We start from the raw sequence: 27,538 nt of genomic DNA, 5'->3' as shown, positions 1-27,538 counted from the left end.
GCGTCGGGCTTCTGGTGCAGAGGTCCTCAGGCGGCGCCCGCTGTTGTTCTCCTGGGGTAACTTCAGGGGGGAGGAGAAGCTGGAGGCTGTGATACGGGATGAGGATCTGTTTCCCTCATGACACGAATTTACTCAGTCAAAGCATGGCGGTATTGTATTTAGCAGTGAATCACTTTGATTTGATGACCCCCGCCCCCTCCTTCCTCCTCATTGTTAGCCCTCCTTCCCCCTCGGGGGGGGGGGGGCATTTTCCCTCCTGTAACACTTCGGGGTGAAGATCCAACACAATTTGCATTGCAAATGGTTTCGTTACGCAATGGGAGTGTGGGGAGACAGGTGTAGTGTTCCCTCCGGCAAACCAATGAGGCCTTGACGGCACGTTGAAGTTGGTCATGTCTTCTTCTTCTTCTTCTCGGCCGCCGCGTCATTAAACTGTAATAGGCGCCGGTTTGTTGTTCCTCTTCCACTCACCCACCTGTGTCTTTTTAAGGGACGGCTCCGGTGTTGTCGGGGAAGGCGGCTTCGTCGACGCTCACAGCCCCGCCGGGCGGCAGGCATGGAGAAATACGAGAAGATGGGCAAGATCGGGGAAGGCTCCTACGGGGTGGTCTTCAAGTGCAGGAACAAAGACACGGGACAGATTGTCGCCATCAAGAAGTTTGTGGAGTCCGAAGACGACCCCATCATCAAAAAGATCGCCCTGAGGGAGATCAGGATGCTCAAGGTAACCCAACACCCACCCGGGGGTCAGTGCACAATCTGCCCAATCTGAAAGTACCCTTCACAGCAAGTTTATTTTTAAATTATTTTTGACTTTCAAACACATGTTGTTGTTCTTTGCACCGTGGCAGACTTGCTCTGGCAGGTAGTTGGTGCTTTTCTTTGCTGGCAGGTACGTTAAAGTCTCATCTCCGCCGTCTCTTGACCTCCATCCTCTCATCTGCTGCTCCGCCACCTCTCCACCACGACCCAACTGGAATCGAGCTTATTGAGCCGATTATGCCAATGAATCGTAACCTCTTAGCTCTTTCTTCTTTTTTGGGGGGGGAGGATCCCCCTCCCCATTGTTCTCCCCAGTTGTACCAAGCCAATTACCCCACTCTTCCGAGCCGAGCTGATACATGTGGAGTCGCCAGCTGCTTCTTTTCCCCTGACAGTGAGGAGTTTCACCAGGGGGATGTAGCACGTGGGAGGATCACGCTATTCCCCCCCCCAGTTCAAAACCCCACCCCGAACAGGCGCCCCGACTGACCAGAGGAGGCGCTAGTGCAGCGACCACGACACATACCCACATCCGGCTTCCCACCCGCAGACACGGGGGCTCAATCTGAAGATCCCCCTGTTGGTAGGCAACGGAATAGACCACCACACCACCCGGACGCCCAGCTCTTTCTTCTAATGGCTGTGACTCTTCAGATGCTGAATTCACAACAAATGGAAGTATTACAGCCAACAAAACACAACCTGTACGTAGCGTCCCACCCGGCACGGCCTCATAGAGGCTCGCAACTCTTCGTGAAAGGCAAGCATGGCAGACAGATTACTCCCACTTATGTTTCTAACCCTCTGCTTATGTGCCCATCGCCCAGAAGAAACTCTGAGTTAGTAAATTCCTCGTCACCATTTGCAATTTTCCACCATGTGCACACACACACACCCCCAACAACGACCCCTTTTCACATGGCCAGACACAACTGATTCATTTCAGCCGTAGCTTGAGCAGCCATAATTCCTTGGCCGGGTAACTCGGATGGAATAAGGATGATAAATCAGGCTGTCCGTCTCTGCTCGGGTAAAGAAAAGACACGTTCTTTCCGTGCCGTACCACTTGGTGTGCCGCTGTGGCTCTCTGAGGTTTCATTAGTCGTGCAGCGGGCTGCTCCGTTCCTCGGCGGCCCTCGGCCCATAAATAGGACAGGGTAGGCACAGGTTGTCAAGGGTGACGGCATATTTATTACCATCTATTTGGGGTTTGTTTGCTTCTGATAAGACCCGCGGGTCCGTACCTACCCCGCTGATTCGGTTGTGAATATCGTGCAGTCAAGATAAGGATTCATAACTTTATTGTTCCCCTTGGGGAAATGTGGTGCAAACTAGTGCAGCGGTGCAGAGCCAAATAAACACTGCAACAGGCCAAAAAAATTAGCTTTGCAAACTACGCCTAATGTGGTGTCAGCTGGGGCGCCTCTCGTTTCTCTCTGGTGAACGATAGGGGACACAAGTGTCAGACACGTCAGTTGAAAATAAAATAAACTGCCTGTTAGAATCAATATAATGTCCTGCTCAAAAATACCTTCCACCTTCTCAGCACACTCTCCTCGCTTGTCATCTCTATCCTTCATCACCCTCTCTGACTATCCCACTTCTTCTTTGCCAGCCTCTTCCTCTGTATACTTTCCTGTACTTCCTCATTCCACCACCAAGTCTCCTTGTCTTCCTTCCTCTGTCCTGATGACACCCCAAGTACCTTCCCAGCTGTCTCCCTCACTATTTCTGCAGTGGTTGCCCAGCCATCCGGCAACTCTTCACTACCACCCAGTGCCTGTCTTAACTCCTCCCTGAACTCCACCCAACAGTCTCCCTTCTTCAACTTCCACCATTTGATCTTCGGCTCTGCCTTCACTCTCTTCCTCTTCTTGATCTCCAGAGTCATCCTACCATCCGATGCTTCCTAGCTACGTTCTCCCCTGTCACCACTTTGCGGTCTCCAGTCCCTTTCAGATCGCGCCTCCTGCATAAGATGTAGTCCACCTGTGTGCCCCTTCCTCCACTTTTTTTTTTTTTTGCAAATACATTTATTTCTGATTTTACCCTTTTTCTCCCAATTTAGTGGCCAATCGATCCCTATTTTAGTTCCAACACCCACCCTCGTACTGCATGCGTTCGCCAGCTGCATCTCTCCGGCCGGCAGTCTGGAAGGAGACGCCTCGCCACCTCCGTGACAAGGAGACTCCAGGCCGAACCACTGCTTTTTCCGACACACCCAGAGACGCATTCACGTGACGAACAGAAGTCGACTCCGCCCCCCTCCCGAAGACAGCGGTGCCAATGATTGCTGCTTCATCGAGTCCGGACATAGTCGGATCTGACGAGACCGGGGCGCGAACCCCTGGTCCCCAATGGGCCACTGCATCGACACAAAGCCGATGCTTAGACCGCTACACCACCACGGACCCCGAAGGGGGGATTTTTTTTTTTTTTTTTTGATGAAGTGGTCGCTGCACGCGCGCGTTATCCGACTCCGCCCCTCCCGGCCGCAGCCGACGGTTCACGAGCCGTTTTTTCCGGCGTTTTCAGTCAATTTCTTGCATTTTCCCCCCCTCATGAACAACAACATTTGGTACTCAATAAAAACTCCTTGTGGTTTCTCGGTTAATGACGCCAAACGTGGGCATTTCGAAAGTTTGTGACAGTGCTTCCTATGCAGAAAACCCCGCTTCCTGCCCTCCGTCTGTAGTTAGTGACGTCATATGCAAACAACCTACGACGGGCGTGCTTGAATTGGAAGTGTGACGCCATCGTTTCCCAAACGCTCCGTTTTACATGTACACGTGGATACACAGAAACCCGTGTAACCGGATATTTTCTTGCCCGGAGCGGGATTCGATACTGCACCACAAGGCGACGTCACTAACCGCTCGGCTAAAGGGTCAGACCCGTTAGCTAGGGGCTAACGGGTCTTATTACTAGTTTACACCCGTTTTTAAAGATCTGCGCTTAACGGGATTCACCAGATTCCGTAGACTGGAATCGCTGAGAAAAGAAAGGTGGCAGAGGAAAAATGTCCGACGAGTTTGTATCAGTGATGGCGGAGCGAATTCACGTTTGCAGCGGCCTCAGCCAGTACCGGCGTCTGCTGCGTCCGGTTGCCACGGGGACCACGGCTCCTGCCTGGAGCCGCGCGCAAGGAGGAAACACGGAGGGCGGTCTGACAGGACGCGGAAGCGGGGCAGGCTAAGCTAACTGCTAGCCTATGCAGACCGGCAGTTCTGACCGGCATCCTGGCTGGCGTTCCTTCTCCTGGACAGTGATATTATTTTTCTTGGTTTGGATGTGTGTTAGTGTGGGTATGTGTGTTAGTGTGGATGTGTGTGTTAGTGTGGGTATGTGTGTTAGTGTGGATGTGTGTGTTAGTGTGGGTATGTGTGTTAGTGTGGGTATGTGTGTTAGTGTAAACTACTAATAAGACACGTTAGCCGCTAGCTAACGGGTCTGACCCTTTAGCCGAGCGGTTAGTGATGTCGCCTTGTGGTGCAGTACACCTCGTATCGAATCCCGCACCGGGCAAGAAAATGACCGGTTACAATAGTAACCACGTCACAGAGCGTTGTTGTCTTCTTCTTCTTCTTCTTCTTCTTCGATATTTATAGTGGTTGGCAAACAACGTTATGGCGCATTACCGCCGCCAACTGGAATGGAGTCATGACCAAAACTTTGTTTTTTTTTTATTTCTGATTTTTTCCCTTTTTTCTCCCAATTCAGCGGCCAATCGATCCCTATTTTAATTCAAACACCCAACCTCGTACTGCATCTCTCCGGCCGGCAGTCTCGAAGGAGTCGCCTCGCCACTTTCGTGACAAGGCGACTCCAGGCCGAACCACTGCTTTTCCCCCACACCCAGAGACGCATTCATGTGACGTATACAAGCAGACTCCGCCCCCTCCCGAAGACAGCGTTGCCAATATCGCTGCTTCATCGAGTCCGGCCATAGTCGGATCTGACGGGACCGGGACGCGAACCCCCGGTCCCCAGTGGGCTACTGCATCCACACAAAGCCGATGCTTAGACCTCTACACCACCGTGGACCCGTCATGACCAAAACTTGATAACTTTAAGCCATTTAACTTCACGCACTCAAACATGTCTACAAATCGGTAGCATGTATTTACATGCTAGTAATACAATCAAACTTATGTACATTGTAGCTGGGTTGTTTAGTTAGATATGAAATGCGGGCTAACCGTGTAGCTAGCTGTTTTTACAGCAAACGTGTTGATGTAGATATCCAGTGTCCTCTCTTAGAGGGTTAAACTATCATTACATTAGCCTTCAGGTTTTTTGTGTACCTGCTCCGCGGACCCCTAGCGGTCCGTGGTGTAATTGCAAGGGGTCCGTGAAAATAAAATATCTTTAAAAAAAAAGATCCTATGACATCAACCCCCCTCCCCCAAGATCAGGTGGAGGGGGTCCTCAGGGTAGATCCAAAATACGCAGGGGGTCCAGGACCCCCAAAAAGGTGGAGAACCACTGGACTAGACTGTGGACGTAGTATTTCCTCCTGTTCGTATGGGGGGGACACGGAGACGAGATGACTTGTTTGCGACAGTCCCCCCGGGACGCTGCATCGCTGGATGTTACCCCGACGCTACACAGTAAGGTTTATAAAGGGCCCCGCGGGGTCAACACGGGTACATAGGGAGTAATGTGCTTGTTGTTGTGTCTCCGTAGCAACTGAAACATGCCAACCTGGTGAACCTCATCGAGGTGTTTCGGCGGAAACGGAAGCTGCACCTGGTGTTCGAGTACTGCGACCACACGGTTCTCAATGAGCTGGACCGCCACCCCAGAGGGTGAGTCTCTGCGGGGCCTTTGTATTTAGTTTGAGACGCAAGGGGGAGGAGGGAGGTGAATGGGGCGGGGGGCGGGGGGGGGGGTCGGTTGCACCACGGGACGTGTGTCCAATTATCCGTAACGTTTTGCCCACCGAACCCCTTCGTGTCCGGCCTCTTCGCTGACACCGAGGGTGGGGAGGAGGACCCGTCGGCCTGTGGCGGATCCTCGGGGCCACGTTTCGCCAAACGAAGCGCTGTGGGCGTTTCTGTCACCTCCGGGCTCCAGCCGCGGCAGGCCCTTAGACCGCCACCGTTACCCCGCCGGTAGCCAAGGTCTCCAGGAGAGGCTGACCCGCTCGCTGTGGAATGTTTACAGTGATGCACTCCCAGAATGCCTTGCTGGCGGGGAGGTTGTTAGTACTCAAAAACACACACACACACATATCACTGTGGTCCACAGCCGCCACCTCTCCGCAGAGGCCTCTGGGAGGGAGGGGGGGCTGGGGAGGGGGGGGGGCTTGTTATTAATTGCCGGTCACCAGGCTAGGTGCAGCATTTCCCCAGCAACACTGAAAGATGGTGTCTGGACAGACAAAGCCTCTGTGTCGAGCAGCACCGCTCACAAAGGGAGTGGTGGATCCCATCGCCGTCCTCCAGAAGCCGCCTGAGGAGGAGGAGGAGGAGGGGGAGGAGGAGGGGGGTGTATGAAGACTGAAGAGTTTTAGTGAAAAAGGGGCAAATGGAGGGGGGGAAAGTCTCTTACGGGGGAAACGTAGCCCCCCATGAGACGTAGCGAGTGTATGGAGAAGGTCGAAACGGGCTGGGGAAGTTCACATTTTATTAAGGGAGCCTTTTAGCCTTCTTCTGTTTTTAGTCTTTGCTTTCTCTCAGATCCTGACCGACCTTCTCTTGATAGGACAGACCATCAGGGCGGTTGACCCCCACCCCCCCCGTTCCAACAAATTGACATATAAACCAAACCAGTGTATGATTGCTATTGTCTCTTTGGGGGGGGGGGGTAGTGGTGCTGGTAATAAAATGAATTCTCAATGCAGTCAGAAGTACAGGCAGTGCAGCATTATGTTAGAAACACACCGTTACGATGTGAGCACGACGGGAGTCTCCTCACAAACCTGAACCACAAGACCAGAGGCGTGTCCCTCTTCTGAGCGCTCACCGTTCTAAACACATTGGGTGGAAGAAAGTCGCCCATGGTGATAAATATGTGGACCTGTGTCCCATACTAACGCGTTTTGGGGGGTTTTTTTTGTTGTTACACAACGTGATCTCGGCCGTACGTACTGATGGGAACGGTGTGTATCGAGGACTAACTCCCCTTCCTCCTCTGACCCGCAGCGTTCCCGAGCACCTCGTGAGGAGTATAAGCTGGCAGACGCTGCAGGCCGTCAACTTCTGTCACCAACAGAACGTGAGTGACACGTGTTCGTGTGACGCTTTACGTCCGTTTGCTGTTCTGTCCACTCCCTGTGAGCAAAACCTCTCTGTTGTCTTACTCGCTGTTTTTCCTTTTCATTCACAACACAAACAGACTCCTATCCCCCACCCCCCACCCCCGCCCCGGAAAATGGAGTACTACTCAGTGCCGAGGTTGTTTTTCCCCTGAGAAACCCGCTCCTTAACCCCTGCTCACCAAGCCGGTAGTTTATAGTTTATAGCCGCTCCTTTTTCTTAACAAGAATTCCTACCCCCCGGCTTACAAGCACTACATCTGTTACCCAGACACACAACGCACACTTTCGCAGGGGCGGTGCAGAGCTCAAGTCCACAATAACATGTCTTCTTTTTAGGTTCGCACACACATGCACACACACATGCGCTCACACTTCTATACTTGTGAGGACCCCTCGTTGACTACATTCATCCCCTAGTCCAGTGTTTCTCAACCCAGTCCTCCAGGACCCCCTATCCTGCAGGTTTTCATTGTAACCCTGCATAGGTAGCGCTGCTTGTACTTACTCGACCAATCATCTCGCAGCACTTAATTATGCAAGGTGTGCAACGTCTGACACAATTCATTGCTGATTGGTTGAATCACTACAAACAGGTACCTATTCAGGGTTGCAAAGACAATATGCAGGATAGGGGGTCCTTGAGGACTGGGTTGAGAAACACTGCCCTAGTCCTTAACCCCAACCTTACCCACCATAACTACATGTCTAACCTTAACCCTAAACCCAGGTGCTGACCCTGAAACAGACCCTTGAAGACTCCATGAAGTGGTACTCTTGCTCCCTTGATTTTGTGCACTTCCTGTTGAAACAGGATGTTGGGGCGGGACATAATGCAGGGAGGGCTCATTCATTCAACTATAACGCATCAGTTTGGGGGAGAAACAGTTTTATTTGAAGGGAGAGGTGGATGAGAGAGGTGGTTCAAAGACCGGTGAAGGTTTTGACTGAAATTTTAATCTACAGCCACTAGTGCAGGATGGTGTCGTCCTTTAAGATATTCTAAGAAGGTCGAATCAGCTTATCTGGACACAGCGTCTGTTGACAAGATACGTTTCATCGCTCATCTAAAGGCCGTGACTCACCAGGCCGAGGGCCGGCCGGCGGCCAATGTCGGGCTGTCGATGAGCGTCTGTGGCCCTAGTTTTTGCGGCGTGTCCCGCATCGTTGGCACTAGTCGGACCCCTGCGGACTGGGGTTGCGGCTAGATGGGATACAGCCACGGACGGAAGTGACACAAAATCTCACCGGGCGTATTTCGTTGCCATAGCTAGCCTAGCCAACCTCCCGAGCGAAGGGAAACTGCGAAAATAGCCTTTGTACTGTGAAAATAGCCTTCGTACTGTGAAAATAGCCTTTGCTTCCTCTGAATTTGCCGCCATGTCTCTCAGGAGGTTAGCTAGGCTAGCTAGCGCCATAGCAACGCAATACAGCCGGCGAGATTTTGCGTCACTTCCGTCCGTGGCTGTACCCCATCTAGCCACAACCGCTTTGTGGCTGATTCAGCATGTTGAATAGGCGCCGGAGCCCGTCGGTGAGAGGGATCACTCTGATTGGCTGTTCGGCTCAGCGAATCAGTGCACGAGAAATGGAAGTAACGAAAGCAAGCAAATGACGAAGTCAAGAGGCCACACACACAAGGCTCTGAACAAGAAAGAGCTGAGCGATATTTTTAAAATCGGAGGTTTCATTGATCTCCAGCTCTCGACACGGGTTCAGGAAAGCCCCTTGTGCCTGTCGCTGTAGTATCCATGATTTCACCTATTTAGTGCGTTTTCTCCTTGTTTTTCGCCTCCGCCTCGTCCTTTCTTCTTCCACAACCAAAAGACCAAGGCCTGACAACGTCAGTGCCATTTGCAACTTTTTATCAGACGTGGTCTCCATTAGAAGTAGCTATATTATGTAGTCTCCATTAGAAGTAACTATATTATGTAGTCTCCATTAGAAGTAGCTATATTATGTAGTCTCCATTAGAAGTCGCTATATTATGTAGTCTCCATTAGAAGTAACTATATTATGTAATCTCCATTAGAAGTAGCTGTATTATGTAGTCTCCATTAGAAGTCGCTATATTATGTAGTCTCCATTAGAAGTAGCTATATCACGTATTCTCCATTAGAAGTAGCTATATTATGTAGTCTCCATTAGAAGTAGCTATATTATGTAGTCTCCACTAGAAGTAGCTATATTACGTATTCTCCATTAGAAGTAGCTATAATGTAGTCTCCATTAGAAGTAGCTATATTATGTAGTCTCCATTAGAAGCAGCTATATTATGTAGTCTCCATTAGAAGCAGCTATATTATGTAGTCTCCATTAGAAGCAGCTATATTATGTAGTCTCCATTAGAAGCAGCTATATTATGTAGTCTCCATTAGAAGCAGCTATATTATGTAGTCTCCATTAGAAGTAGCTATATTATGTAGTCTCCACTAGAAGTAGCTATATTACGTATTCTCCATTAGAAGTAGCTATAATGTAGTCTCCATTAGAAGTAGCTATATTATGTAGTCTCCATTAGAAGCAGCTATATTATGTAGTCTCCATTAGAAGCAGCTATATTATGTAGTCTCCATTAGAAGCAGCTATATTATGTAGTCTCCATTAGAAGCAGCTATATTATGTAGTCTCCATTAGAAGCAGCTATATTATGTAGTCTTCATTAGACGTAGCTATATTATGTAGTCTCCATTAGAAGTAGCTATATTATGTAGTCTCCATTAGAAGTAGCTATATTATGTAGTCTCCCTTAGAAGTAGCTATATTATGTAGTCTCCATTAGAAGTAGCTATATTATGTAGTCTCCATTAGAAGTCGCTATATTATGTAGTCTCCATTAGAAGTAGCTATATTATGTATTCTCCATTAGGAGTCGCTATATTATGTAGTCTCCATTAGAAGTCGCTATATTATGTAGTCTCCATTAGAAGTAGCTATATTATGTAGTCTCTATTAGAAGTAGCTATATTATGTAGTCTCCATTAGAAGCAGCTATATTATGTAGTCTCCATTAGAAGCAGCTATATTATGTAGTCTCCATTAGAAGTAGCTATATTATGTATTCTCCATTAGAAGCAGCTATATTATGTAGTCTCCATTAGAAGTAGCTATATTATGTAGTCTCCATTAGAAGTAGCTATATTATGTATTCTCCATTAGAAGCAGCTATATTATGTAGTCTCCATTAGAAGCAGCTATATTATGTAGTCTCCATTAGAAGCAGCTATATTATGTATTCTCCATTAGAAGTAGCTATATTATGTAGTCTCCATTAGAAGTAGCTATATTATGTAGTCTCCACTAGAAGTCGCTATATTATGTAGTCTCCATTAGAAGCAGCTATATTATGTAGTCTCCATTAGACGTAGCTATATTATGTGGTCTCCACTAGAAGTAGCTATATTATGTAGTCTCCATTAGAAGTAGCTATATTATGTAGTCTCCATTAGAAGCAGCTAAATTATGTATTCTCCATTAGAAGTAGCTATATTATGTAGTCTCCATTAGAAGCAGCTAAATTATGTATTCTCCATTAGAAGTAGCTATATTATGTAGTCTCCATTAGAAGTAGCTATATTATGTAGTCTCCATGAGAAGTCGCTATATTATGTAGTCTCCATTAGAAGTAGCTATATTATGTGGTCTCCATTAGAAATAGCTATATTATGTAGTCTCCATTAGAAGTAGCTATATTATGTAGTCTCCATTAGAAGTAGCTATATTATGTAGTCTCTATTAGAAGTAGCTATATTATGTAGTCTCCATTAGAAGTCGCTATATTATGTAGTCTCCATTAGAAGTAGCTATATTATGTAGTCTCCATTAGAAGTAGCTATATTATGTAGTCTCCATTAGAAGTAGCTATTATGTAGTCTCCATTAGAAGTAGCTATATTATGTAGTCTCTATTAGAAGTAGCTATATTATGTAGTCTCCATTAGAAGTAGCTATATTATGTAGTCTCCATTAGAAGTAGCTATATTATGTAGTCTCTATTAGAAGTAGCTATATTATGTAGTCTCCATTAGAAGTCGCTATATTATGTAGTCTCCATTAGAAGCAGCTATATTATGTATTCTCCATTAGAAGTCGCTATATTATGTAGTCTCCATTAGAAGTAGCTATATTATGTAGTCTCCATTAGAAGTAGCTATATTATGTAGTCTCCATTAGAAGCAGCTATATTACCACACTGTCTGTACTGAGCGAGAGTTGAGTGAAAATGGTAAGCAAACGCCGCTTTGTTTACGGTTTGTATATCCGCAGTCCTGGGTCTTCCAGTTTCAAATTTTGAATGACGAATACAGACTACCGCCACCTGCTGGTACGGAGTGTTATTTCCTCTTACGCAGGCACAGAGCGCCGTTGGCTGTGGTCTTCGGGGTGTGCTCAAGTGCTACTTTTGCGGCCCAGACGCAGGCGTGTCTGGGCCCTAAGTGACCCCTTCAGTCTCAAGTTCTCAACTGACTGCAGGTATCCTCACGACCGAAACCAACGATCAGTTTCCAATGCAAATTACTGTGACCATTAGAGCTACAATGTGCCATGTGTACTATCCTAACGGGGATTGGTCCAAGCCAGGAAGACGCCCAAACAGTGCACCGGCCGATGGAGGAGAGAAGGACAACAGCTGTCTAAGAGTAAACCAGTGGTGATTCCCTATGTGGAACAGCTGAGACGCGAATTTTCCAAACGTCACCCCTCAGTTGCTTTCAAAACCCCCAAAACAAGCTGTGCCAGAAGTTGGTCCACCCCAAGGATCAGGCCCCCGGCGCAAACAGAGCAATGTAGCTGTTAAGTACCAGGATTGTCGTGACTTGTACATCGGGGAAACTTAGCAGTCGCTGGCCAAGAGGAAGGCACAACACAGGAGAGCTAACACATCAGGCCGGGACTCCACAGTCTACACCACCTACACAGTCTACACCACCTACACAGTCTACACCATCTACAGGCCAGTGGCCACTCTTTCAAGGATGAGTATGTGCACATCCTTGATAGGGAGGAACGCTGGTTTGAACGGGGAGTCAAAGAGGCCTTCTATGGGAAGAGGGAACGACCACCCCTGAACCGGGGTGGGGGGGGGGGCTAAAAGTACATCTGTCACCATCTTACAATGCTGTGATTGCAACATTCCCAGATCCTCTGTGAATAGCACACATGGCCCTCGTAACTCTAGTTAATGCTCACGGCAATTTGCATATTAAACCGATCGTTGGTTTCGGTCGTTATGTCTCTGTATTGTGTATAAGGGTGGGGATACCTGCAGTCACTGTATTGTTTATAAGGGTGGGGGTACCTGCAGTCACTGTATTGTTTATAAGGGTGGGGACACCTGCAGTCACTGTATTGTTTATAAGGGTGGGGACACCTGCAGTCACTGTATTGTTTATAAGGGTGGGGGTACCTGCAGTCACTGTATTGTTTATAAGGGTGGGGGTACCTGCAGTCACTGTATTGTTTATAAGGCTAGATGAGCGGTGAGGTGGGTCCAGGATGAGTTCGGGTGTTTGGGGGGGGGGCTTCATGTTTCTGTCTTGTGTCCCACCCCGGCAGTGCATCCACCGGGACGTTAAACCAGAGAACATTCTCATCACCAAGCACCAAGTCATCAAGCTCTGTGACTTCGGCTTTGCCAGGATCCTCAGTAAGTGTCAAGGCCTTTTTTTAAAACACAACCCGTTGCTCTCTCACCCACCACCCGTCACTGCGCCCCCTGGTGGGCGTTATTCTGTCATCTCACAGAGTAATTCTTTGCCATCCAGTCTCGTCACCGCACAGAGGCGGTTTTATTAGTGGTTCATTATTAAGCAAGGCGTTCAAGTGGTGTGCTGCAGTGTATCGGTGTGCAGTTGTGTGTGTGTGTGTGTGTGTGCTGTGAAGAAACAAGTGGTTATTTGTATCTAAAATTGGTAACACTTTAGTATGGGGAACATAGTCACCGTTAATTAGGTGCTTATTAGCATGCAAATTAGCAACATGTTTGCTCTTAATTGGTCATGATTACTGGTTGGTAACACTTTAGTATGGGGAACGTAGTCACCATTAATTAGGTGCTTATTAGCATGCAAATTAGCAACATATTGGCTCTTAATTGGTCATTATTACTGGTTGGTAACACTTTAGTATGGGGAACGTGGTCACCGTTAATTAGGTGCTTATCAGCATTCAAATTAGCAACATATTGGCTCTTAATTGGTCATTATTACTGGTTGGTAACACTTTAGTATGGGGAACGTAGTCACCGTTAATTAGGTGCTTATTAGCATGCAAATTAGCAACATATTGGCTCTTAATTGGTCATGATTACTGGTTGGTAACACTTTAGTATGGGGAACGTAGTCACCGTTAATTAGGTGCTTATTAGCATGCAAATTAGCAACATATTGGCTCTTAATTGGTCATTATTACTGGTTGGTAAAACTTTAGTATGGGGAACGTAGTCACCGTTAATTAGGTGCTTATTAGCATGCAAATTAGCAACATGTTGGCTCTTCATTGGTCATTATTACTGGTTGGTAACACTTTAGTATGGGGAACGTAGTCACCGTTAATTAGGTGCTTATTAGCATGCAAATTAGCAACATATTGGCTCTTAATTGGTCATTATTACTGGTTGGTAACACTTTAGTATGGGGAACGTAGTCACCGTTAATTAGGTGCTTATTAGCATGCAAATTAGCAACATATTGGCTCTTAATTGGTCATTATTAGTGGTTGGTAACACTTTAGTATGGGGAACGTAGTCACCGTTAATTAGGTGCTTATTAGCATGCAAATTAGCAACATGTTGGCTCTTCATTGGTCATTATTACTAGTTGGTAACACTTTAGTTTGGGGGACGGAGTCACCGTTAATTAGGTGCTTATTAGCATGCAAATTAGCAACATATTGGCTCTTAATTGGTCATTATTACTGGTTGGTAACACATTAGTATGGGGAACGTAGTCACCGTTAATTAGGTGCTTATTAGCATGCAAATTAGCAACATATTGGCTCTTAATTGGTCATGATTACTGGTTGATAACACTTTAGTATGGGGAACGTAGTCACCGTTAATTAGGTGCTTATTAGCATGCAAATTAGCAACATATTGGCTCTTAATTGGTCATTATTACTGGTTGGTAACACTTTAGTATGGGGAACGTAGTCACCATTAATTAGGTGCCTATTAGCATGCAAATTAGCAACATATTGGCTCTTAATTGGGCATTATTAGTGGTTGGTTACACTTTAGTATGGGGAACGTAGTCACCGTTAATTAGGTGCTTATTAGCATGCAAATTAGCAACATGTTGGCTCTTCATTGGTCATTATTACTAGTTGGTAACACTTTAGTTTGGGGGACGGAGTCACCGTTAATTAGGTGCTTATTAGCATGCAAATTAGCAACATATTGGCTCTTCATTGGTCATGATTACTGGTTGGTAACACTTTAGTATGGGGGACGTAGTCACCATTAATTAGTTGCTTATTAGCATGCAAATTAGCAACATATTGGCTCTTAATTGGTCATTATTACTGGTTGGTTACACTTTAGTATGGGGAACGTAGTCACCATTAATTAGGTGCTTATTAGCATGCAAATTAGCAACATATTGGCTCTTAATTGGTCATTATTACTGGTTGGTAACACATTAGTATGGGGAACGTAGTCACCGTTAATTAGGTGCTTATTAGCATGCAAATTAGCAACATATTGGCTCTTCATTGGTCATTATTACTGGTTGGTAACACTTTAGTATGGGGAACGTAGTCACCGTTAATTAGGTGCTTATTAGCATGCAAATTAGCAACATATTGGCTCTTAATTGGTCATTATTACTGGTTGGTAACACTTTACTAAGGGGAACGTAGTCACCGTTAATTAGGTGCTTATTAGCATGCAAATTAGCAACATATTGGCTCTTCATTGGTCATTATTACTGGTTGGTAACACTTTAGTATGGGGAACGTAGTCACCATTAATTAGGTGCTTATTAGCATGCAAATTAGCAACGTATTGGCTCTTAATTGGTCATTATTACTGGTTGGTAACACTTTAGTATGGGGAACGTAGTCACCGTTAATTAGGTGCTTATTAGCATGCAAATTAGCAACATATTGCACTCTTCATTGGTCATTATTACTGGTTGGTAACACTTAAGTTTGGGGGACGGAGTCACCGTTAATTAGGTGCTTATTAGCATGCAAATTAGCAACATATTGGCTCTTCATTGGTCATTATTACTGGTTGGTAACACTTAAGTATGGGGAACGTAGTCACCGTTAATTAGGTGCTTATTAGCATGCAAATTAGCAACATATTGGCTCTTAATTGGTCATTATTACTGGTTGGTAACACTTTAGTATGGGGAACGTAGTCACCGTTAATTAGGTGCTTATTAGCATGCAAATTAGCAACATATTGCACTCTTCATTGGTCATTATTACTGGTTGGTAACACTTTAGTATGGGGAACGTAGTCACCATTAATTAGGTGCTTATTAGCATGCAAATTAGCAACATATTGGCTCTCAATTGGTCATTATTACTGGTTGGTAACACTTTAGTATGGGGAACGTAGTCACCGTTAATTAGGTGCTTATTAGCATGCAAATTAGCAACATATTGGCTCTTAATTGGTCATGATTACTGGTTGGTAACACTTTAGTATGGGGACCGTAGTCACCGTTAATTAGGTGCTTATTAGCATGCAAATTAGCAACATGTTGGCTCTTCATTATTGTTGTGACAAGTCACAACACAATCGAGCACCGAGTGCTCGATCCAATACACCACAAATATTACACCATTTATTTGTTGGTCTGATGTGACACACTGGCTCTCTCTCTCTCTCTGTGTGTGATACCAGCCGGCCCGTGTGACTACTACACGGACTACGTGGCCACCCGTTGGTACAGGGCCCCGGAGCTGCTGGTGGGGGACACGCAGTACGGCGCCCCTGTGGACGTTTGGGCCATCGGCTGCGTCTTCGCCGAGCTGCTGTCAGGCGCACCGCTGTGGCCCGGGAAATCGGACATGGACCAGCTCTATCTCATCAGAAAAACCCTGGGTAAACTTGTTTGCTCGCTGGCTCGGGAGTCCGCTCACTTTTGATGCATTCGGGAGGTTTGTTTTCAGACAGCGGGGCAGCTGAGGTGGAGACACCGCGGGGACACGTCAGGAGACAAAGTACCCAAATCTTGATCAGTGGCACATCGCCCATGTGACTCCATGGGGGACAAACGGGGCCTCTCATGTCCTCACTGGTTGAAATGTTCAGTAACAGGTATTGTGTATCGAGTGGCGCGGTGGTTAGCGCGGTGACCTCACAGCAAGGAGGTCCTGGGTTCGAGCTCCGGGGTAGCCCAGCCTTGGGGGTCGTCCCGGGTCGTCCTCCGTGTGGAGTTTGCATGTTCTCCCCGTGTCTGTGTGGGTTTCCTCCCACAGGCCAAAGACATGTAGGTCAGGTGACTCGGCCGTACTACATTGTCCCTAGGTGTGTGTGTGTGTATGTGTGTGTGTCTGTGTGTGTGTGTCTGTGTGTGTGGGCCCTGTGATGGCCTGGCGGCCTGTCCAAGGTGCTCCCCCACCTGCCGCCCAATGACTGCTGGGATAGGCTCCAGCGACCCTGAGAGCAGGATAAGCGGTTTGGATAATGACAAGGGTACTGTGTATAGACATGTCCAGTGTCCGGCGGTCTATACCATTGCCTACCAACACGGGGGTCGCCAGTTCGAATCCCCGTGTTACCTCCGGCTGCATCGGGTGTCCCTACAGACACAAGGCCGTGTCTGCGGGTGGGAAGTCGGATGTGGGTATGTGTCCTGGTCGCTGCACTAGCGCCTCCTCTGGTCGGTCAGGGTGCCTGTTCGGGGGGGTAGGGGGCATAGCGTGATCCTCCCATGTGCTACGTCCCCCTGGCGAAACTCCTCACTGTCAGGTGAAAAGCACCGGCTGGCGACTCCACATGTATCGGAGGAGGCATGTGGTAGTCTGCAGCCCTCCCCGGATCAGCAGAGGGGGTGGAGAAGCAACCGGTACAAGAAACCGGAGGTATGGTAGAATAAGATGAGCGATTATAAGGACAGATGCACGGCATCACTAGAGTCTGGATTTATGGACGCTGGTGACTAAACGTCATATAAGAGCTGTGTTGTGTTCCCTGCAGGAGACCTTATCCCGCGACACCAGCAGGTCTTCAGTAACAACCAGTTCTTCAGTGGAGTCTCCATCCCAGAGCCTCGGGAGATGGTGAGGAGGAAATGTTACCCATAATGCAACACGCTGCACTTGCCAGAATAACAGGAACTGATACCATGGTTAAGTCTGATACGTACGAGTTAAACCAGAGGCTATGGATATCGTGTAAAACATAAAGCTCGCAAGTTCCTATAAAATGTGCTGCATGGCTGCTGTCTCATTTACATAGTGTCCTAAACAGCATCAGTTGTCTATCTTGCTGTCAAATCAAAAGCCTCTGGTCTCCCAGAGAGGAGCGTTGCAGGATTCTGAGAAAACCGACTGATGCTTGTGTTGAGAAACACCAAACTCTCCTGCTTACAAAACCTGCATTTCAGTGAGTTTTACCAGCTGTAGGTCAGGGTTACCTTAGGTACTTTCCTCACAGACTAATGCAAACTTGCAACCAAAACATCTGAAAATTATACTTTGTCCAGGCGGGTCAACCAAACATGGGCTGGGGCCTGACCGCGGTGTCCTGGGTTCAAGTCCGGTGCAGGACCTTTTGCTGCTCGTCCATCCTTCTTTCTTCCCTGTATTTCTTTTCTCATTCACTTGATTGTCAGATACAGGCTAAAGGGACAAAAAATGAAAATAAACAAATAATTTATACAAAAATGAATATCCATCCCATTATTGTAGTGAATTCAGGGGCAGCCGGGACGCGAACCCGGATTGCCCGCACAACGGGTGACTGCGCTAACCAGTCAACGAAAGGGTCTGACCCGTTAGCCAAGGGCTAGCAAGTCTAGTCATCAGTGGTCGTTACACTACCCCTGCTCCTTTGGGAAGTGCGCCCCCATGCTTCAGCATATCAGCTCCCTCACGCCTCTGGATGCACACGCTTCCGATGGCCTCACGGTCTCACCATCCCACTTCTGACACCAACGTAGCAAGAATTCAGAGAGCAGACAGGAACCGCACCCGGGAAGCGAACCCGGGTCGCCCGCACCACGGGCGACTGCGCTAACCAGTCAACTAAAGAGTTCAACCCGTTAGCCAAGGGCTAGCGAGTCTAGTCATCCATGGTCATTACAATATGTTCATGACCACCAACAACTACTACAACAACAACCACTACAACTATGCTGTATTTACTACAACTACCACTACAAGTACCACTACTACCAATGCCAACCACTACTAATGACTAGAACTACAACTATTACTCCTACAGCTACTTCTACAGCTACAGCTACATAATAATAATTAATTCTGTATCTCTGCAGGAACCTCTGGAGCAAAAGTATCCTCATCTCTCACACCAAGCACTGAGTCTCATGAAGGTAAACGGTGCTTCTTTCACCTACAGTGTTAAAGATAAGCCTGATCTCAACAGTATGTGGTATGTTGTGAGGTAATGGGATCCGATTTTACGTCTTCAAAAATAAAGTCTCAAGATTTTTCACTGACTTACAGTTGAACTTCTGTTGATGGGAACCAACCAGAAACTTCTTGGCTTAGTGCCGCCAGAGGAGTTTTACCGGCACAAGGCTCAGATATTTAATCATTTATCCAATATATATACTTGGCACAAAAAGTAAGGAAATTTGTGCTTGGTAGATGATTTCTTTGTTGTAACAATGCTTCTTGGCAATAAATCTTATACCGTTGGAAAGCCTTTCTATTTCCCTTTTAAGTGGTCCCACATGTGTAAGGAACATGAATTTGTGGGATGAGCAGCAGAGCTGAGTATGTGGGTTGCGCCCATGAAAAATTTGCCAAACCTTCTTTGCCAATGCCTCCTCTGGTCGGTCGGGGCACCTGTTCGGAGGGGGGGACTAGGGGAAATAGCGTGGTCCTCCCAGGCGCTACGTCCCCCTGGCGAAACTCCTCACCGTCAGGTGAAAAGAAGCGGCTGGTGACTCCACATGTACCGGAGGAGACATTGTGGTAGTCTGCAGCCCTCCCCGGATCGGCAGAGCGGGTGGAGCAACAACTGGAACAGCTCGGAAGAATGGGGTAATTGGCCAAGTGCAACTGGGGAGAAAAAGGGGGGGAAAAAACTAAATCAACAGCACAGGCTGCTAGAATATGTGCTTTAATAATGTTTCCCCCTAGCTTAACATTTTATCTCACCATTAAAAATACGCAATACCAGGGGTGCCCCGGTGGCTCACCTGGTACAGTGGTACCACATAAGGCTGAGTCCTCACCGCCAGCGGCCTGGGTTTCAAATCCGGCCTGGGCCCTTTGCTGCATGTCATCCCCTCTCTCTTTCCTGTCTTTCTACTATAACTATACAATAAAGGCGGAAAATGCCAATAAATGAATAAATCTTAAAAAAATATGCAATACCTGAGTGAAAACTGGTGGAAAAAATTTATGCGATCCCATCTCAGAGTAACAGAACATTACGAAGAGATGGGGACACAAATGGGGCTACCCTTAACCCCCAATCTTCTTAACCTAACCTTAACTCTTACCTTGACCTAATGTCAACCCTCATGCTAAACGGTGTGAGAACAGTGTGTCCATCCTGCTGACACTGACTGCTGATGTTTAGGGCTGCCTCAGGATGGACCCGGCGGAGCGGCTGACCTGCGAACAGCTCCTGCAACACTCCTACTTCGACAGCCAGCGTGAAAAGAGTGACAGCACTGCCAGGGAGCATGATCGTACCACCAACAAGAGGACACGCCCGTTCCGCAAACACCTGCCTCCTGGGGTAAGGCTTGGTTTAAAGGGAACTAGAGCTTTTATTTCATATAGGCTTCCCCCTCTAAGGCTGGTGCTAGTGGGTTCATCCCGTCACGCTTGTGCGCACCACTGAAACTGTTTAAGTCTATGCCCACCTAACAGCGGGCCCCACTTACGGCCGCAATCTGTCTATACAATGAGACGAGGCTGTACAATCGGCTCCCATTCTCCTTCAGCGAGTCACAAGCACTGAAGAGCAATGTCTACAATCAAGAACACTCAAGGCGGTGGTCTGGATCTGCCTCATTGGCTTTTGGCTATCGTGATAGCTCCGGAGCGCACGGGCGCAGTTTGGTTTCCATGCCTACAGTGGCTGCTCTTAGGCCAGCTGTGGGAGCTCCCATGGCACACTCTCCCAAGTGGAGGGGGCGATCAGAGACTTGCCGATGATAGGCCAGCGGCCCTGGGCTTGGCCGCAGCTCTGGGGGCACGTGGTCTGGTGCCCCTCGCCATCACAGTGTTTCTGAATGCGCTTCACCATTTCGCTCCTCACCTGAGAGGAAAGCACATCATGGTGAGGTCAGACTCCACCACAGCGGTGGCATACTTGAACAGATAAGGGAGTGTCAGATCCCTGGACCTGCACAGGATGATGGTCCCCATCCTGACGTGGGGCAGATCGCCATTTCTGCTCCTTGACAGCCCACCATGTTCCGGGGTCTCTCAATGTGGCGGCAGAGAGGATGTCCGGGAGGGGGGGCTGCTCCAGGAGGAATGGAGCCTCTCCTCAGATAGAGCCAATTAGATCTGCCGTTGGTTGGGGCGACCGGTGGCTGACCTGTTTGTAAGCAGGGAGAATGTCAAGTGCCCCCTGTGGTTTTCTCTGAGAGCGACCGACCCTGTGTGCCTTGTCGGTACACCCCTCCTGCATCTCTTTCAGTGATAACAAGGGGTCGGTGGAATTGCGCCCCAACCCGTCCTTCCGGCCAAAGCTTATCACCTCCTCATTCATGTCGAGAGTCATCCTTCTGAGAGCGTTCTTTCCTCCTCACGGTAACAAGGAGGAGGAGCGCCTCCACACCCTGCGTTCGCTGAAGGCACTTTGTTGTTATGTGGAGCATTCGGAGATGGTCAGGAAATCCAACCAACTATTTTTCTGCCATGGTGGTTGGGCTCAGGTAGCACCTCTGTCGGCGCAATGGCTTGCCCACTGGGTTTGCGATACAATCCGCAAGAGTTATGACGCTATGGGCCACCCCACCCCTGTGGGCCTCGACACACTTTACAAGGGGCATTGCATCCTCTACGGCACTTTTCAGGGGAGTGTCAGCAGAAGACACCTGCTTGGCGGCTTCCTGGTCCACTATTTCGACCTTCATGCGGCCTTCATGTGGTCATATCTCAGGGATATGACTGCTGACTCGGGACCCCATGCATTGATTGGTGCAGGGTCAAAGAGGGCCTCATCTTCAGTCGACTGACAAGTTGGTTGTGTCAAGCCCTTGGTGGGTTGTTGCAGTACGGTATGAGACCCTCAGAAGGGGCAATGCTCAACTGTTCTGTCTCACCTATGGGCAGAGATAGCTCAACTTGAATAATTGCGTTAAAAACTGAATTTGAATCACATAACTTGAATTGGTATTGTTTAACTTGAATAACTTCAGTGAAGAACTGAATCTGAATAGTGTAATCTGAAACTGAATTTATTAGTTCGGAACTGAATTCCGATAAACTTGAAACTCAAGGCTGACTCCAGACATTTTGCAACTATTTTTTTTTCCAAGGTGCGAGTAATTTTTTTCAAAGGTAGCACCGGTGCGACTACACAAAAAAAATAATGTATTTTTTCGCTGTCTGACGGAAACTGTTTTGGTCTGATTCAGAAACTGAAATATGATTTTGAGTGCGTCAAACTGGAAAGGTTAGTCTGATGACGTATTCCTGCTCATACTCACCTTCTAGTTGTGTGCAATGGTTTCTCTCCGCTGTTGCTCACTCAGCTGCAGGTCAAGACGTGTGTTTCCAAATGTTTTCAGAGAAACAGTGGCACGCAGGTGTCCGGGGATGGGCTGATGTTTCAGAGCTGCTTTAGTTAAGCAACTCAAATCATTCAATCCTGTGCTGGACCAGGGCCCCTTGCCTTGTCGGGATTGAAAAGCAAGCAGTCCCAGCAGTTCAGCATGTTGGCGCACAGGCTGCCCGTTAGCCACGGATAGCGACTGTAGCTGCTAGCTTGAAAAAGCCTCTGGTAGCTCTTGGTAGCTTGCACCAATCCTGGTGTAAACTACTAATAAGACACGTTAGCCCCTAGTGGCAGCGGTGGGATCCGGAAGTGTGCAGATCCTCAGAAGTCTCTACGGAGCGCGGGAAGAAGAGGGCGCGCTTCCGGGGAGGGTGACGACTGTAAACTACTAATAAGACACGTTAGCCCCCTAGCTAACGGGTCTGACCCTTTAGCCCCCTAGCTAACGGGTCTGACCCTTTAGCCGAGCGGTTAGTGATGTCGCCTTGTGGTGCAGTACACCCCGTATCGAATCCCGCACCGGGCAAGAAAATAACCGGTGGCAGCGGTGGGATCCGGAAGTGTGCAGATCCTCAGAAGTCTATTCGGGGCGCGGGAATAACAAAGCGCGAGGGCGCGCTTCCGGGAGTGGGTGACGACTGTAAACTACTAATTAGACACGTTAGCCCCCTAGCTAACGTGTCTGACCCTTAGCCGAGCGGTCAGTGATGTCGCCTTGTGGTGCAGTACGCCTCGTATCGAATCGCGCACCGGGCAAGAAAATAACCGGTGGCAGCGGTGGGATCCGGAAGTGTGCAGATCCTCAGAAGTCTATTCGGGGCGCGGGAATAACAAAGCGCGAGGGCGCGCTTCCGGGAGTGGGTGACGACTGTAAACTACTAATTAGACACGTTAGCCCCCTAGCTAACGGGTCTGACCCTTAGCCGAGCGGTCAGTGATGTCGCCTTGTGGTGCAGTACGCCTCGTATCGAATCCCGCACCGGGCAAGAAAATAACCGGTTACACTGGCAAGGCAGGTGACGGTCGACCTTTCTGGATTATTTCTATAGTTTTTTTCCCTGAAAAGGCGATCTAGAAAATTGAGTTTCTATTAATTCAGCCACACGGTCTTCTTCTTCACCATCTCCCGCCATTTCACTGCTCTCTGCATCCTTCGTTGTCGTTCTGTCATGGCGCCTCTTTTCCCCCTTGCTCATGACCACCTTCACTGGTCGCTACCACTGATCATCTTTTTTATTAATGTAAATTTGCTAATGCTTTTTGGGAAGATTTGCATGATTGGTTATGTCCTACATTTGTTAATTTCTCCAATCTAACAAAAGAAACTGTTTTGTTTGGTATACCTGTAAAAGATCCAACACGTGACCTGGCAGTCCATACAATCGTCATCCTTGGCAAAACATTTTATACATAAAAACAGATTCATGAAAACAAAACCAAATTTCTGTATTTTTCATAAGGAGCCGCGTCATTACTTTGCATCTTTGAAATGTATGGAGAAGAATGCTGTGACACTTTGCAATTCAGTTGAGAAGCTTGACCTTGCAGAGAACCCCTAGCTCTCTCGGGGGAGAGAGCTAGAAGAAGACACGCTGGCCACTGGCTGGCGGGTCTGACCCTTTAGTCGAGCGGTTAGCGATGCCTCCTGCGGTGCAGGCGATACGGGTTCGCTTCCCGGCCGCGGCAGTTCCTGTGGTTGCGTTGTCCCCCGAATTCGCTACAATGTGATTGGCTAAGACAACTGTCAAAATCAGATTCATGCCCACTGATCTGAATTACACAGGCATTCGGTTACAGCTGCCGAAGGTCCTGGCACGGGGGAGCCGCTGAGTCGCCCAGAGACCGTCTGAAGGAAAATTGTGATTGGTCCATTTCCCGCATTACATTAACCCTGTTTGCCAATATATATTAGTCCACGTTTATAACGATGATCTGGAAGTTATTACCATTGTTTCAGTGAATAAAATAATTCAGAAAAATCTATTAGGATTCCAAAAATTCTTTCAATATTTTAGAGAAAACGGTCTTTTTCTGTTCAGAGCCAGTCCCTCAGTTACTACGTGTACCAGCAAGCATTGCGCAAGGACGTGACCTTGACAAACCGCAATAGCCGTAATGTTCCTAATACACCCGCACATTCACACACACACACACACACACTCACTCTCTCTCTCTCTCTCTCTCTCTCTCTCTCTCTCTCTCTCTCTCTCTCTCTCTCTCTCTCTCTCTCTCTCTCTCTCTCTCTCTCTCTGTCTCGTAGTTTCTTGGTTTTTTACTTCCAAAGTCTGTGATGTCATTTGACGTGTTATCCTCAGGCGGCGCTAACAGAGACAGACTTGAGTGCAGCTAGAAAAGCGCTATAAAAATGCAACTTGATTGATTAAGTTTGGTCAAACAATCCTTGTATGGCGCTCTACTGAACCACGTGTTTGTTACTAGTGCCGGCTTCTTCTAGTCCTCTAGTCTCTCTTCCTCTAGTCTCTCTAGCTTCCTCTAGTCTCTCTAGCTTCCTCTAGTCCCCCTTCCTCTAGTCTCTCTAGCTTCCTCTAGTCCTCTAGTCTCTCTTCCTCTAGTCTCTCTAGCTTCCTCTAGTCTTCTAGTCTCTCTTCCTCTAGTCTCTCTGGCTTCCTCTAGTCCTCTAGTCTCTCTTCCTCTAGTCTCTCTGGCTTCCTCTAGTCCTCTAGTCTCTCTAGCTATATAGCTTGTTTTGGGGGTTTTCCCAGCAGCGTCTGTCGCCATGTTAGCCCTCGGGTTCTCACCTTTTAAGCATACATATTTTATAATATTATTTTTAATGAAATGAAGAAAAGCTATATTGGGTATTGTACGTATAGTATTAGTGGTTGTATTGCTATATAAATATCCAAAAGTGGCCTGGGTAAATGTCATCAGCTATCCATTGCTCATCTATAGTGGAAAAAAAACATAGTTTTACTTTCCATTCATCTAGTTTTAAGAAACCAGGTGACTGACTTCAAATAGAAAGACTGTGAAAAAAGACACATTATGCAGCTTTTATTTTGTATGCCTGAAGCACGAAATTCCTACAAATTTAAAACAACTTCTACTCAACCCAGTCGATAGATTGACTCACGATGACTCGCAGATGCATGCTAGGATGCACTGGGACACGTCATCGGTGATGTTTCCTGAGGTCATCGGATGTTTCGGGTCTTTCAACATCACACACCCTGACTCAGGCGACCCAGCCAGGGTTGATCAGTCCCCGGCTTGTGTCCCAGCAGCATTGGCCCACAGATCACTCCTTCTGATCCTAAGCCACCTGGATGCCCTCTCTGCAGCCTCCATGGCAGACTTGACGGCTTTCCTTTTTGCAGCCCCAGTGATTTCAAGTAGAGTGTAGAGCTTGCACAGTGAGCAGCCAGCCTCTACACCCCTTCAATGGGCTCACAGCGTGCCTGCCAGCCTCTCCTCCGGCACTGATCCACCAGCTCCTGGTACTGGAACCGCTTCCGCTCATTTGACTCCTCCATCCGGTCCTCCCAGGGAACCGTCAGCTCTATAAGGAGCACCTGTTTTGAAGAGGCTGATGACAGCACTATGTCTGGCCTCAACAAAGTTGTCGTAACGTGGTCCGGGAACCTGAGCTGCCCCCCCCCCTCCAAGGTCGACTCGCAGCTCCCAGTCTGATGCAAAATGTGTGATTTGCTCGTTTTTCTTTACATTGACAGACCATGGGAACTGAATTTGAAATCGTTTTGCACCAGTAACTGAATATGGGGGTTGTGTTTATTAACTCTATTGTTCCTGAATTCCATCTAAAATTCCATTGGGGTTATTTTAGGAATTATTTAAACATTTTCCCAGGACAGGCTGTGTTATATGAAAAAGTAGCCCAGCTATAAAGGTGTGTTGTCTGCCTGATGCAGGTTGGTAGTTAAAGAACCACCTAGTAGTTTACTCATACACTCCCTACTTTATGTTATTTCTTTTAAAATAAGTGACATAATCCCATCTTGACATAACTCCTTTGTTTTGCTCTCTTTCATGTAACCCCGACAGTATCTGCCGCAGCTCACTGGGAGCAGCATTTTTCCAGCTCTGGACAACAAGAAGTACTACAGCAGCCTGCGGAAATTCAACTACCACCTACCCAACATCTAAACCCCAGCCTGAGCTGAATCGATACCCCAGCATCTTTTCTTTCCCTTTCCAATCAACATTTTCCGATAACCTCAGGAGATGATTGTGCTGGCGCCCTGGTTTCTTAGACAAGCGAGACAATGTAACCACATTTATTGTTGCTATTGCGTGTGTGGGGTGTCTCTTGTTTGTCCTTCTATGCACTACTCCCAGTATGTCCACCGAGAGACGGCTGGGTTATAATTATGTGTAATTATGTATGTCACATTCGTTTCGAGCTGACTCCGGAGCAAACCTGCCGCTCCGCTTAGCGAGGCCCAGTAGACTGGGATAAAACTATGATGCACTGCCTTGACCGGTTTGCCAAACGTTTTTACATAATAATGGACTCAGACTGACGTGGTTAGCAGTAAATCTATCTGTTGTGTAATATCGTCCCAAGGGAGTAATGTACAAACTTTGCATTAGCTTCCCCCCCCCCCCCCCCCCACAGGAGCTGACGACAGGGAGCCTGAAATGAGACACAAAGTCAAGTTTGACTTTCGCCGTTAAAGGCGTATATTTATTGTGTAGCCAGGAGCGAATGCAGCCCTTAACATTTAACTCACAAGAACATTTGACAGCTGTCAAAAAAAACCAACCCATCCCCACTACTCATCACTAATGAGACTTTGGTGCTAAGCATGTTCATAGCCATTTGTTTTCCCCTCGGATGTTTCACAAATGCCAAAACGAGAAGAACTCCCGAGACATTATTTAAAGACTCCCGAATCGCTGGTACCTCAAACTATGTTCTGCTCGTACCCGTGTGTAGAATAACCACGAGTACCCTGATTAAATAAAATGTGCAACAGTTGACTCTGTGCTGTTCTGGAGTTCCACAACAGGAAGTGCTGTTTACATGTCCCTTTAAGCTGACGCGCTACTTCCGGCTCATACCCGCCGGATCGGCTGGCCGCGTCACTCCACGTTACCCACAATGCAACACCTTTCCCACTTTCATGCGGGATTTCTACTATTACGTATACCCGAGCGTTCACCCATTACGCCCTTGCGGCCCCCCACTTACGTCCACCGCAATCTTAGACGCACGTCGAGGTGACGTAGCCCGAGCGCAGCAGCGTTGGTTGTGATTGGTCCACTGACCACATCCGCCGGAGGCCGCGTTTCCGGTTTCTGCTCGAGAAACGCCGCCATTTTTATTATTTGCAATAGCGGTATTTCTTCCTCGGTTTCGATCGTTTCGAGCTCCAACGCCAACCTCTCTTCCTCTAGCTCTGCCTCGGTCGCCATCGTTCACTGCGACTAGGACGATAGCCGGAAGATAAACAAATAGGCTACGAGGCTGACGACGACATACATAACAAGAGTCTCGGTCGGTCGGTCAGGCTTTACAACAAACACAGCGCCCTCTACCGGCGTGGCGTTGAATTGCACCTCGACACGTAAACCCCACGCAGAACCATCACGGTCTCATGACGGCGTCCAAGCGACGGCGTGGTTCTTACGTGGTCACCACGGACGACC

At 47.8% G+C, this 27,538-nt stretch overlaps 1 protein-coding gene across 2 annotated transcripts; it reads left to right on the top strand.

The window, feature by feature from the left end:
- The first annotated feature begins 556 nt into the window (after window positions 1-556).
- On the top strand, window positions 557-26,481 carry cdkl1 (cyclin dependent kinase like 1 (CDC2 related kinase)). 2 transcript variants are annotated; one of them, XM_056295920.1, is made up of 9 exons: window positions 557-724; window positions 5,449-5,570; window positions 6,909-6,981; window positions 12,577-12,667; window positions 15,875-16,075; window positions 17,174-17,256; window positions 18,474-18,530; window positions 21,885-21,890; window positions 25,931-26,481. In XM_056295920.1, exons 1-9 carry the CDS (start codon window positions 557-559, stop codon window positions 26,030-26,032), a joined length of 903 nt encoding a protein of 300 aa, XP_056151895.1. In that variant the 3' UTR covers window positions 26,033-26,481. The 2 variants fall into 2 exon arrangements, with proteins under 2 accessions (XP_056151895.1, XP_056151894.1); XM_056295919.1 differs by lacking the exon at window positions 21,885-21,890 and adding an exon at window positions 19,751-19,912.
- Window positions 26,482-27,538: the final 1,057 nt, after the last annotated feature.

This window comes from Lampris incognitus, chromosome 16 (genome assembly GCF_029633865.1).
Source record: "Lampris incognitus isolate fLamInc1 chromosome 16, fLamInc1.hap2, whole genome shotgun sequence".
NCBI classification, from domain to species: domain Eukaryota; kingdom Metazoa; phylum Chordata; class Actinopteri; order Lampriformes; family Lampridae; genus Lampris; species Lampris incognitus.
Note: the sequence above shows the minus strand (reverse complement) of the source record. Positions and strands in the feature narration are given on the sequence as shown.

Bases quoted from the DNA above. Each gene is read 5' to 3' on its own strand.
- cdkl1 (XM_056295919.1), top strand. From the start codon at position 557: ATGGAGAAATACGAGAAGATGGGCAAGATCGGGGAAGGCTCCTACGGG. The intron at 18,531-19,750 runs GTAAACGGTGCT...GCTGATGTTTAG, and splicing joins AAGCACTGAGTCTCATGAAG to GGCTGCCTCAGGATGGACCC. The intron at 19,913-25,930 runs GTAAGGCTTGGT...TAACCCCGACAG, and splicing joins GCAAACACCTGCCTCCTGGG to TATCTGCCGCAGCTCACTGG.